We start from the raw sequence: 13,803 nt of genomic DNA, 5'->3' as shown, positions 1-13,803 counted from the left end.
AAATAGGTATGTAAATACCAAAAGGATTCCAAGTAAAACCACACACACTGGCACAATTCAGCAGCTGTTCTCATTCAGTTCACACACTCAGTTGCAATACTTATTAAACACTTAGTAAGTTACCCTCACTGGGAAATTGTTTAAATTGGCCCAGCTCTGCAAGCAAAACTGGTTAAAAAAAATCATACCTGTTAAAGGCTACACTTATTTAAATTAGAGCTGGCAGACTGCTTTTAGATGGCACCCAAAACATGGAACAAACTGGAAACATTGCATAAGTTAATGGTAGCGTCATCTCTGAGTTGATCACCTCCTCCCCATGCGCACACACAGAAGTTACCTGACCTGTTGGACCAGTGTTCTAGTCAGCCACATGTTCAAAGCCACTACTTTCACTTTACCCCTGAATCCTCCTTTTTTCTTTCCTAAAACAATGGTATGGTTTTGTTACAGTATTGGAAAAATTCACTTGCGCAATACCTATCAACAACAAACATTGAGGCTGACTGACAAAAGCAAAAACTGCTTTTGTTTTTTCTTTCAGGAGATCAGACATCTGGGTATCTTTAAAATACTTAACACAAAACTAAGTGTACTGTTAAAACAAAAAAAAAGACCGCTGTAGCTTCATCACTGAAGTTGTTAAAACTTCATCTCCTCTAACTTTAAAAAGATCAAAATACAGCAACACTTAAAAAAGTTGGCTTTATGAGTCTGTTCTGTAGCAAAAAAAACTCAAACACCTGCAGTCCCTTGACAAAACCCTTATGTTTTCCGACTTTTAAGAGTGAAGAGTGAAGTAGAATATGCCTCTCTTCAAAGGTATTCAGAAGTATTGAAACCAGAAAACAGAGACTTTAAACACAAAAAGAACAAATAAAAATCTGGCTGATTAAGGGAATCAGCATTACAACTTATCTAAATTGATTTACTTGAAATGTGCAAGCTATTATTTGATCACCATTATTATTAAATTAGACCAGGTTCAGTTTCATGTAGACTTGTCAAGAGGCAGAAGTGAAAAAGAAATTCATATTGCATAACAATATATTCAATATAAATCCATTCATTATGTTAATAACATACAGGCAAATAGTTGTGGGCTGAGTTTTCACCAGTCTACCACACTGCTATCTATCAGAGAAAGTTTCTCCCATTCCCTTTTCGGCTCTTAAGAGGAAGGAGAAAAGAATATTAAAAGGCAAGAGCAGAAAAAGCTGAGGATTATCCGTTGCTATAACAAAACAATGTTTTAGTCCAACAGTCTAAACTCAGTGTTTGGAAGAAAAAATTATCTGCTAAGGAAAGCAGTCTGAATAATTGTACCCTGCATTGCCCTGTTGCTATAGAAACTTACTTCACTGTAGCAGTTAATTGCTAATCAATTTATAATTTTTCATTACAAAGCTCAATAGAAGTCAAATGCAACATTGTCATGTCTGTCCAGAAAGTTCAAATTATGTCCCTTCTGGCTGCTGTTGGATTTTTCAAACCCAAGGAATGCTGGACGTTTTTGATACAGTGTTTTTATCAAGCCCATAATTCCATCATATTGCAGCATGTTAAGAAAATATTACTAGAACCAAGCCCTAATTACTTTAGTACTAAAAATAAGATGGAACTTGCTCTTACCCTAACAGCACCAGAAGAGTCCCACAGAAGTCACATGAATAAAATACTGCACAAATGTATAACCTGTGCTCCAAAACCAGGATAAGGCCCATTGGTTTATGCTTTTTGTGGTCATACACAGTAAGAGACAGATGAAATAACTTATTTGCTCTAACTATTGTCCTGTAGTTGTTAATTTGCAATGCATCTTCCTTCTGGGGCTGAAGACATTTCATTACAAGCAAGCCCAACAAGATGAAAAGTGTTACAAAACAAGCACAGCTACTAGCAAACAAATATCAAGGACCAAATCCCTAAAACAAATATAGTCAACTCTGATTTCCCACAATGCCATGTGTGCAAGTTCTAGGATAATCACCTAGTCTGAAAAGAAGATTCTTCCTTCAGCATTTTTAGAACAAAAGGCAGTATGTTCCAAATTCAGGCACTAGCTTCCTTAATAAAAATATTTCTTCTAAAGTAAGCAAAGTATTAAGATTTTTTAAGTAGTAATAAGTGTTGGCAGTTTCACTGGTATAGATATTATGTGGAAAAAACCCACAACCTTTTTCCTGCTATTAATAATTTTCTTTTAAGATTACCATCGAAGGGCTAAAAGTATTCCACATACCAAATGGTCACACAACACTGTCTCTTTCCTCAGGCTGATTTTTGTCTCTAGTGTAGGAGGGAGTGATCAGACTGTCTACTGTCACCGACAGACCTCACAGACACAGCACTGCCCACTGAGGGGCCAGTGCCCACGTGTCAGGCATTTGCTGAAGGTCCTCCCAGGATCCTGTGAGGACACCCAACACAGCCCAGCTATTAAATCATCCACTGATATGGGCATACTAACAGCAGGCACACTAGGGATCTCTGCTGTCAAAAATACCTTTAACCACCGCTGATGTTCGCACACTGTCCAAATCTAAACTCTCCTTTATATCAGTTTGCACTGCAATTGCCACAGCTGCAAGATACATACTAACCAGAGGAGATAGAAATGAATAAAGGTTCCCAGATGAGTGAAGAGAAAGCACAGGAAAAGCTGTTTCTAGGCTCCTAAGACTGAGCTTCTCCAGGCCCTGATCTTACTAGCATTCCCCTTTGTCTCTCTCATGTACCCATAATGTATCAGTATAGGATTAACAAAACACTATGCACTGATCAACCACATCAATGCCAATCCAACATGTTTTTGCAGAAAAAACACGTGTGGTGGGTTGACCCTGGCTGGATGCCAACACCAACCAAAGATGCCCTATCATTTCCCTCCCCAAATGGACAGAGTTGAAAACAATATCTAGTGAAAGGTTCATGAGCTAAGGACTGGAAGACATCACTCACCCGTTACCACTGTGGACAAGTTGGGGAAATTAACTGAATTTATTACTAAGAAAATCAGAGCAGGATAATGAGAAGTAAAAACAAACCTTAAAACTACTCTGTCTTCACCCCTCCCTTCTTGCTAGCTCTACCTCCCTCCCAGCAACACAGGGAGATGGGAATGGGGGTTGCAGTCAGTTCATCACACACTGTTCCTGCCACTCCTCAGAGAGAAGTCCTTCCCCTGCTCCAGCATGGGGTCCCTCCCACAGGACAGAGTTCTCCATGAACCTTTCCTATCTAAGTCCTTCAGGCACAGCCTACTCCAGCGTGAGTCCCAAGTCCTACCAGGAACCTGCTCTTCATGGGCTCCTCCCTCCACAGGTCCCTGCCAGGAACCTGCTTCAGCCTGAGCCTTCTGAAGGCTCACAGCCTCCTCTCAGGTACCCACCTGTGTGGGTCTGCTCCATGGGCTACAGGTGGATCTCTGCATCCCTGTGGCCCTCCATGAGCTGCAGAAGCACAGCCTGTCTCACTGTGTTCTTACCACAGGCCATAGTGGAATCTCAATTCTGACACCTGGAGCACCTCCCTGCCCCTCCTTCTGCAGTGACCTTGGTGTCTGCAGAGCTGTTCCTCTCACATATTCTCACCCTGCTCTTCTCTGGCTGCAAATACAATAACTTTTCTCTCCTTAAATATATTATCACAGAGGTGTTACTACCATTCCTGATTGGCTCAGCCCTGGCCAGCAGCAGGTCCATCCTGGGCTTCTCACAGCAGCTTCCAACAGAAGCCCCCCAGAACCTGGCCGTGCAAAGCCAGTACAAGGTGTTACCAGTTGTTCACAGGGAACAGAGACGTCAGTGCAGCACTTAGAGCAGCTGAGCAAGCTGACAGTGAACTGCTGAAGTAGCTCACTGGCAACCAGTACTTTGTCACTCTAAAAATGAGAAGTATGGATCACCTTGAGCATCACTAAAGGCATCTTAACCTGGACTTTGTTTAAGTTCTTTAGAACAGTTGTTTGCCCCATCCTTCTGATTTAGAAGTGCTAACATGTGACCACACTTAACCATCCCAGCTCCATCTAGAGAATTTACAGAGGCAGCATTTTGGCCAAAACACAGAACTACACTTGAACAGTCACTTCATTGGCACAGAAGCTCTTCTGCCAACACTAGGTCAGGTCAGAAACATCACCTGCAACAGCATCTTAAAACTCTGACTGTGTTAGCAAACAGTCCATGACACACAGACAGAAGTTATTCTGTACAAGAGACCACAGTTCCACTGCTGAAGGATGGCAGGAGAGGCCATCCCATGTGTTAAACTGATGTGAATGTAACTGGACAGTTGCCTTTACAGGGGAGGGAGCATAAGTTCACACTGAAGTAACAAACAGCAAGACATTTCTTGAAGTCACCTGTTGAGATATACAGCTCATGCTATTAAATAGCAGTAATTCTCTAGTCAGTACAAGCATCTCACTTTTACAAGCTGTATTTCTGAATTTTTTCTTGGGGGAAAAAAACTACTGGATCAATATATCATACTGAACAGGCACACTTTAAAAAAATTATTTATTTATGGACAGTAAAGTAATTCAAACTGACACAAAATGGCAATGCAAAATGAGCTGCAAAACAGGTAAGAAATACTGCATCTGGCAGAATATATCAGATTTCAAAAGTGGTATTGCCTAATCATGCAATTATTCCTGCCCTCATAAATTATTCTTTTAAAGACAGACCTTCCTGACACTTGAAGTACAAACAGGTAGCTACTGGGTCTCTGGCCCACTTTTACTAAAAAAGCTATAGAAAAGCAAAACAAAAACAACTCTGAAAGCAAATACCAATTATTCACTATTCTGTAGGAAAGGCAAAAATCTTGAGAAAAATGCACACTAAGCCTTCATCTATGGCTTCACAATACAGTATTGATGTTAAGAGATAGTATTTTCCATACAAACCATTAAAATATGCAAACCCAAACAACTAGACTATAATTGCAATCTTAGTAACTTGACTTAAAAAGAACAAATCATTGCAAAACTATTTTTCTATAGTATTGACAGTTACCAGTAGAAAACCAGAAAAATCAAGTAAACAAAGTAAATCCTTCAGAACTTGTGCCAAAATTTCATTTCGATGATAGTTTCAAACATGTACCAGTCATGCTCCAATACCCACCTCAAACATCAAGAAAACCTGTAAAAAACATTTCTAGAAGTCTTAGAAGAACCATACAAAAAAAAAAAACTGCCACAATTAAAACAGGACAAGATTACAACTTTTAGGATTCTGCATAAGTTATGGTTACATTTGTAAGTTAGGAAAAGAAGACATGTTACTCAGATTCACAGAGTTATCCCTATGACTGTAGAGCTGGGCTGGCTCAAGTGTCCTTAAGGCACTGTTTAAATAGTTTCTTTCAGCAGACTTGTGGGGTTTTAACTCACAGTTCCATGTATATTGGTATCCATTCTCTCTCCTGTTGTCATTGCTCCTCCTTTTGTTAGCTGAAAGGGATCATTAAAACCATAAACTTGAGTCCTCTCCAACTTTCACATGATATCACTTCTCGGAAAAAATATATCTAAAACTCCTGCTAAATAACAGTTTTTTAATTACAAAGAAACTGGGGATAATGAAGTTTGTTCATAACATGCAATGTTTTCTCCCTATACCAGCGTACTTCTAAGATAATTTCTTGCTTAGACTAGTATTTTGTCTGACACAGCACTTCACAAGCTCTAGTACTACAAAACTTATACACTATTAAACCTCTTAATACAGTCACCTTCCAATCCCACATGGAGTTAAAAAGTAGTAATAAAAAATCATAAATACTATTTTTTTACCATTACAGCCACATGTAAACATTATGATTAACTCATGAAATTAAAGAACAAATATAGCTGATAAACCAATACTGAAATCAATTTGCAGAAAGTATCTATGAGAGATCTATTATTCCATTATGAACAGCTGGATTGAATAATGCACGAGAAATCCCAATGCAAGTTACAACACTGCTGCTGGAAAGGTTTCAACTGCAGCAGCTGGTGGTCCTGCCCACAAAGACCAGGGGGCTGCATCCACTGCACCAACAGCTGCTCAACAGGAGCCAAACAGGCAACAGCAGCTGCTTAGTTTTAAGTTATAAGGGGCAAGAAATGGGTGGGATGTAGATGCTAAAAAGTGGGCTGTCTATTCACTTGGGCCTAAAAGTGGACTGAGGTAAGGAAGGAAAAATACTCTATTTCCCAGAAGGACATAACCAAATACTATTACTTAAAGTATAGCACATTTAATGTTACTGTTTCTTTTCCTTAAGCCTTCTAACAGGACAGATAATGGAAATATTAGGCACTATTTTGCACCAAATGGCACCACTTTCAAATCATAATTTGTCCAAGTGTGCCAACTCATAGTAGTGACAACTGGACAGCAAGTGGCCTTTGGGTACATGTCCTTCACAGGAAAGTACTTCAGATGGTTCCCTTTAGCCAGAAAACTACAATAATACTTCAAATTAGGGCATTAAATTTGATTCTAGAATGTCAAATAACAATTATGGCTGGCAATCCTCTCAGAGGTGGGTCTAGGCAGGCTTTAATTAGAGTTTGTGGCACCTTCAATGTACATGCTAACTATTAACAGTTAACTATTTACTGTTTTTTACTGTTTTGCAGACTCACACGTCAGTGTATAATGCAAACTCCTTGTAATTTAAGCACATGGCACAACACTTTTATAAATATACTGACAAAGCTGCCCCATAAAACTTTCCACAGGCACAGAAGTATGTTTTACAAATGACCCCTCTTTGCATCTGTGAAGCATTATGACTAAAAATTTTTCAATCTGCAAAGAATAAGTGCCATAATTATTGGTTTTACACTAACTTAATTTCCCCAACTGAATTCATGTAAATGCACTATTACCACAAATGCACTTCAATACAAAACCCTCCAAAATTGTAACTGCTGTGGGAGAAAAACCCCAACCAAAGACACAAAAACTCACTGCCTATAAAATACTGCATCCCAACGAGGGGGTTTGGCCAGCATAGCCCAGCATTCACTGTCAAACACACCAGCCAAACAAGCAGTCATAGACAAATGAAGTGTTACCTCAGAGAGCAATCCCTCAGCCAACATAGTGCAAGAGCTCACTGAAGTCAAACAGTTGTGATATGGGCTTGGAGCACAGACTAGGACAAGAATAAGCACTACAGACTAATACCACTTCCTACATAAAAATCATCTTGCAAGCTCTGTCAACCAAAGATATTTCATCTTCCTCCAGAGCAAGAAACATTTAACAGTGTAACTGTCATTTTAAAGCAGCTTTTTAGTCTTTTAATCTTGCTCTAGCCAGTCCTAGCTGCTCTGTAAAAGCCTCGTAACAAAATTAAACACTGAAAGCTACCTACACATCTGTAATCTACATTAACTCTTCACTGTTTCCTTCAGCAGTGTTGTTGAAAAAAAAGCATTACTAAAAATTCAACCCTTCAGGAAAGACTATAGGAGTCTTTTGTAACATGTCTGTCAGTCCCTAGTGCAGGCCAGCAAGAATTAGGAAAGATAGTTCTAGCTACATCACAAAACTCAGTGGTAAATATATCCATCCATTAAACACCTGAAACAAATTTCCAAGAGGCTCTCAAATACCTTCGCAACCACAGATCAAGAGGTAAAGTATTACTGATCTAGCCACAATACCTCCATGAGACTGCCTAGTCCAGTCCCAATACAAAAACTATTATCCAACACAAAGAGAAGAAAAAAACTCAGCAAGAAATTAAGGAATTTCTTGGAAAAAAAAAATCTACAACAGCCTTTTAAAGAGGAATAGAATAGAATCACATCCAACACACCTGAGAAACATGAAACATTAGCAGCAAATCCAACGTGTGACTTTCAAGTATTATAAGACATTTTTATTAATAGATGAGAGTACACATCAAATTTGTGAATAGCATCAAGACTGGAAGGATTTTTTGCGTTATGCAGGACAGAAGTGGAAATAAAACCACTCTCTAATAATCTTAACAGAACAAAATTCAATTAAAATGCTACCTGGCATTTATAAACATCAACAAAAATCAAGGCATGGATAAAAATGGAGAAAAGCAGCAATGATAAGAAACAATCCAAGTGAGTCATCACTATAAGCAGAATTCAAAAATGTCAACACTATTCAATATGTTAGCAAGTATATTAGAAGATAGACACAGCAAGCAACAATTCTCCCTTGCTCAGTACTGAAATCACAGTGCAAGCACTGGGTCTAGGTCTAGTTTAAGTACCACAAGAAAACAGAAGCCAACAGAGAGCAATTAGAGGAAACATTAGGAACTCATGATCTGAGAAGAATGGTTTAAACAGCTGGATTTATTTACCTTAGGAAAGCTGAATGGACAAATTAACAAGTTTTTAAACATGCAAAAATCAAAGGCAATAGTGAACTGTCCTCTATGTCCACACTAAATAACTGCATTCAGCCTGGTTTGCTTTGAGAAGTTCAGTCAGATATTGGAGGGAGAAGAAAGAGAACTAACACCAAAAAAACGTTATTGAAGAAAACTGTGGAATTCTTGCTACTGCAAGTGTAAGAACTGGTCATTAAGGTGTAAGTATACCTCCCTCTGCTTCAGAGCTACTGTACCTTCCAAGATCCTTCCAAACCTCAGCACTTTTATAGCTCATATATGCTTTTAAAACGTACATCATTTTCAGAGGCCTGACACAGCTAAGTGATCTTTAAGTATACAGTAATATAAATTCACATTCCCACCACACCTTGAGAAAATGTGATGGCTTTCTCCACACATCCCAGCTTCCAACATAGAACCGACTCGCACTGCTTCTCAGAGCAATATATTAAGCACGGTGACAAATGTATTCTGTCATTGCAACAAGTTCCCAGGTGAAGAGTCTATAGAATGAAAGTCACCACCAAGGATAACACTGCTCAACTGCACAACAAATCAAGCCAGACAAAAAAAATGTAATTTTGAGAACTGCAGAGGAAGGAATCCTATACATCAGTCTTTTTACTGATAAGCAGGGACTATCAGTATGCCAACTCTGAATAAAAGAAGTTGACATATGAGATTATTTTCATCCTAGTACAAATATAATTTCTAAGATACTTGCTCAACAAAAGCTTGGAAAGACAGTCAACAAATCCTTCTCTCCATGCCCCCATCAACCTGTGCTTACCACCTATATATGTTTCTAATCCAACACTACTGCAACATACTGTAATATTCCATAGTTATTAACAGAGTGCTCCTTTAGGTAGCTGCAAGAAAAAAAAAGTCAAACTAAAGGCAAAGCCTCTTCTCCCAAGAGGGTGATCTCAAAAAATCAAACAACCAATGTTAACAAAGTTGGCCACACACTACCAAAGAGTAGGTAGCCAGGACTGAACTACAATGCAAAAGGTTTTAGGTCATGTAATAAACTAAAATATACGTTCAAATTTCATAACTTGCTAATACATTACATAAAAATTAGGACTGTGCACCATACAATATTATTGCTAATATGTACTTGTACAGCAATGACAGTGGCAGATTAATTTGCCCAGAAACTTTTACAACACATAGAGAATAACACATCATCACACACACAACTTCTATAAGGAAAATGCACAAGCTTCCTGGTAGGAAGGGAAAAGGACTTGATAGTTAATGTCAGCAGCAATCTGGAAAGCCTTGCCTTGTCAGTCATTCCTAAGGCAAGGAAGATGATATAGCACTCTCCTTTTCCAGCTTAATGAATCAACTAATAAATCATTTTGCAAAGCTAGCCACAAACCATATTTTAAGTCCTTCAAGTCTGTCTGACAAACAAAAATCAAGTAACAGTCCTCACTCCTGATTAGGGGCTGCAGGAAAAAGCAACCCACCAAGAGCATCAGAGCATCATAATTTTAACAATTTTTGAATTATTATGTTATAATCTCACTCCATGAAGAGGGAAATGCCTAAAATAACAGGAAAAACTTCCTTTAACACCTGTAACTCTCTTAATCAAAGTCAAGTCAGCAATCCCTCAGGAACGGATCATTCCAAAACTGACTTAAGGCTGAAGCAGAGGCTTTATTCAGGAGAGAGCTCCTAAGGCAGTGGATCCAAGCAGACAGTCCAGGCCATTGGAGGGGGAAGTGCCCCTCCAACCCTTTTCTTGCTGTCACTGTACTCCAAGTACAGTGTACTAATCGACCCCAAGATGACATTGTTCAACTCACCAAATCAAGAAGAAATCTGCACAGGAAAACTACAAGTGCTTTTTGCTGCTGGTTTAGCAAGCTGAACTAGCTCTACCAGAACAAAGAACCAGGACAAAGTTGGGAGAAAACACCTTTTTGCTTTGAAAAGTCTTTAGAGACAGTCTGAAATGTTGTCCAAAACTCATCTCTCTACCAAATCATTAAGATTAGAGTACAAACAGACAAATCTGCACACCACTGTCCTGGATGCCAGATCTAACTTCTCCATCAAGTGCCTCAGAAGAAGGATCAAGGTTACCTGGAAACGTTTTTCTTTATGTAAGTTAAATCTCCTAAGACAACACACACATCAGCAGTTAATTTAAAAAGGTGACTTACAAACCAGACATAGCAGACACAAAGCATTTAGGATTTAAGGGAAACTAGAAGAAGAAAGATTAGCACTATTGATGTCAAGAAATATCCTTACAAGTGGTACCTTTGTCTCAATATTAGGTTATTTATTCTTAAGTGTCATTCATGGCTTAAGTGTTACTCTTCCTTAATGTGTACTGATCTGCAACGGATTACTGATGCAAGAATTATCTCAGTACCTAACAGACACAGTTGCTTAAAATACAGTCCTTGTCGTTCTTTCACTCATTTTAGGAAAAATATAGCATTTTCCCCTCAAGAGAAGTCTTAAAAAAAATATTTAAAAGGGGCGGGGGGAGAAAAAAGTAAAAAGACAAAATCACAGTTAGCTGATACATTCACACAGCACAGCTTCATTAAATTCAGCTCAATACTCTAATATGACTTAGCCAAAATGAAAATCATGGTCTTAAAGTAATCAGAGAAAATTTTTAAGGGATACATAAATAATTATGAACTAACAGCTAAAACTGAAATGATCAGCACCTGTCTTATGCCAAGGAGCACAAATAGGTTGGCCTTAAACAGATCAAATCCCTATGCCCAGCCTGCTCCCAGGAACTGGAAGGAACACAGAATGTGATAGTCTACCTAGTTTAAGGCAGAATTACATCCTGTCCATTTAGGTAACAATAGCTCTCTCCCCTTTATGATAGCCACAAGACAGAACTTTTGATTCTGAAAAGTTAACATGATCATTTGACAGGCTGTTAGCTTGTGCCTGTGTCACTTTTGAACACACACAAAACAGTTGCTTCCAACTGAAGTTCCAAAATAAACTGCAAAGCATCAAGTATTGTAGATTTAAGCCAGACCATCTTCCCATTCTCATTTAAAGCATTTTCCTTAGAGTGAGTCAATCTATTTCAGCTGTTTCTCTAGGTTCACTTTACTAAATTATTATACATATAGAGTATGCAGTATTAATCTACATGGTTAGTACTGCAAAAGGTCATTGAATTCCCCATGTCCTAACAATGTTTATGTTTTACTCAATTCAGAGAAGTATTTAATATTTAACACTGTCACAGGTATAAATGCCTCATGAGTTCACAAACTCAAATTTCTCAATTATTGTAAGTCACACCAGTAGCTTTTAGCATCTAAAAAGATAGCCAAATAACCAGCTCAAGAAGATTTTTTTGTAATTTGATATAATTAGTCAATACCTTATTGTCAATGAAGTTCCAGGCTTTAGATTTTTATTTTTCAGAAGTGTGGCAAGAGATGACTAAGAGAACTTGCAAGAATCACATGTAGCATTACTGAACTACATTAAGGCCTGCTCTGTGAGCCAAGTGAGAGAACTCTGCAGCTACTTTGCATGGAAAAAAACAAACACAGCAGGACCCAAACACAGCAACAATTTAGGATATAGATTTTCAGAGATACTGCTCCTCAGGACACCTTGTAAAGACAGTAACTGCTTATAAATAGAGACTACTGTTTGATACTAAATGCTCCTTGTATGCTTAAAGATGCCATTGTCCAAGCATTATTTAAAACATATGTAGATTATTAAAATTCACTGAAGGGTGAAACTAAAATACACACAGACACACTTTTGCATATGATTGTATCAGACATATCTAACAGATCACAGTCAACAACCACATAGACTTTAAACTCCGGCTGGTGCTGACATTTTATATAAATTAGGAGTGCTAGGGGCACTACCCTAGCACACAGCAGATTCAGGTATAATTCCTTGATCATCCACGAAGCTTCCTGCACAGCCTTGTGTGAGTCTCTAGCCCTCTGTGCCCTCATCCCATGCTGAATGGTGGGCTAAAAGCAGGAAGATTTCAAGGTACTCACAGGACGGCAGCTGAGACCCAAGCATGAAAAATCATGAACAGCCACTATTTGAAACAAAACAGAAAGCTGACATTCATTATATCTGTGTTTACATCTATTAGGAGTGACACGTGTTCACCCAGCATGGCAAATTCCAAACTGTTCTCCAAATCCCAAAAAATCAAGCGTTTGTTCATAAATTTGGTGACCTGAGAGATCAAATGCATGTTCTGTCCTGCATCCAATAATGGTAAGCAAGGAGTCTCTAAAGTACATCAATCTTTCTTGCCTGCAAAAGCAACTTTCTCTCTGTCAATTATCTGACATTTAAGACTCATCTCATTGCACCACTCCCATTTAGAAACAATTCTAAAATCAACCCACACTCCTAAGTCATAACAAAGGCCTGAAACTGCACTGAATGCTTTAGCCATGCAGCCAAAGCCAGGAAGATCCTGGAAACAGTGATTTGACACCACCATAATCACAACAGGCATTAGTGCGTCCAGCAAATTCTGACCTGAAGCAGCAGGTGAAGCAGGCCCAAGCAGGGAAAGCCAACCCTCATTCCCGCACGACAGGGAGGGCCCAAGCGATCGCATCCCTGCACAGGGCCCACACACACAACTCCCGTCGGTGACACCGTATCTGGAGCAGCCCCGAGCACCGACCCAGCGCCGATGCCCTCGCACCGCCCTCGACCCAGGCCTGCTGTCCCCCTCCCCAGCCGCTACCTGGTCAATCGGGACATCGGCTGGAGCCGAGGAGGCGCCGGCCGCGGGGAGGGGGACAGCGAGGGAGGCGCGGCCCGGCCTCTGTCCCCCGCCCCCGGCGCGGACCCGCCGCCCTGGGGCTCCCGCACCCCGGTGGGCGGGCGGTGCGGAGCCCCCGCCACTCCCCGCCCCATCCCGGCGGGGGAGCCCCGGTACCTTGCGGACCCCCTTGTAGATGTAGAAGTAGAGCTCCCGGCCCACATTGAAACAGAGCCGGTCCCCGTTGCCGCTCTGGTCGTTGACGTTGACGAAGGAGACGCGGACGGGGTTGGAGCCCTGCGAGTTGAAGGGCACGCGGTTAGGCCGGCTGTACTCCGAGTGGCTCAGCAGCTTGTACAGCCCCTCCCGGGTGGTGAACTGGGTCTTAATCTCGTTCATCTCCTTCCCACCTCCCTCCGCCGCCATCTTGGAAAGGAGCGCTCATCCTGCCCCAGTGCCCGGATGTGCCGACACTGCGCAGCCGCCGGCGCGCGCGCGGCCCCTGCGCGCGGGGGCGACACGAGGGGGCGGGGCCGGCGGGGCCTGTTTACCGCGAGACTGCGCGCGCGCCGGGCCCGCGCGCAGAAGGGGGGGCGGGGAAAGGGGCGTGGTCTGGGGCTGGGGCGGGGCCTAGGGCGGGAGTCGCT

At 40.7% G+C, this 13,803-nt stretch overlaps 1 protein-coding gene across 10 annotated transcripts in view; it reads right to left on the bottom strand.

Moving 5' to 3' along the window:
* Positions 1 to 13,588, bottom strand: part of WDR20 (WD repeat domain 20) — a 45,676-nt gene extending 32,088 nt beyond the window's left edge. For 8 of the 10 annotated variants that reach the window (XM_062495621.1, XM_062495619.1, XM_062495622.1 and 5 more), the window contains exon 1: positions 13,334 to 13,588. In XM_062495621.1, coding sequence (XP_062351605.1) covers positions 13,334 to 13,582 — 249 coding nt within the window. In that variant the 5' untranslated portion in view covers positions 13,583 to 13,588. Of the gene's footprint in view, positions 1 to 13,174; positions 13,220 to 13,333 lie in introns of all 10 variants that reach the window. The other 2 variants (XM_062495624.1, XM_062495627.1) reach the window with 1 other exon arrangement.
* Between the last annotated feature and the right edge of the window lie 215 nt (positions 13,589 to 13,803).

Source organism: Cinclus cinclus, chromosome 6 (assembly GCF_963662255.1).
Source record: "Cinclus cinclus chromosome 6, bCinCin1.1, whole genome shotgun sequence".
In the NCBI taxonomy this organism is placed as follows: Eukaryota; Metazoa; Chordata; class Aves; order Passeriformes; family Cinclidae; genus Cinclus; species Cinclus cinclus.
The sequence above is the reverse complement of the archived record's forward strand: the minus strand, read 5'-3'. Positions and strand labels throughout refer to the sequence as shown.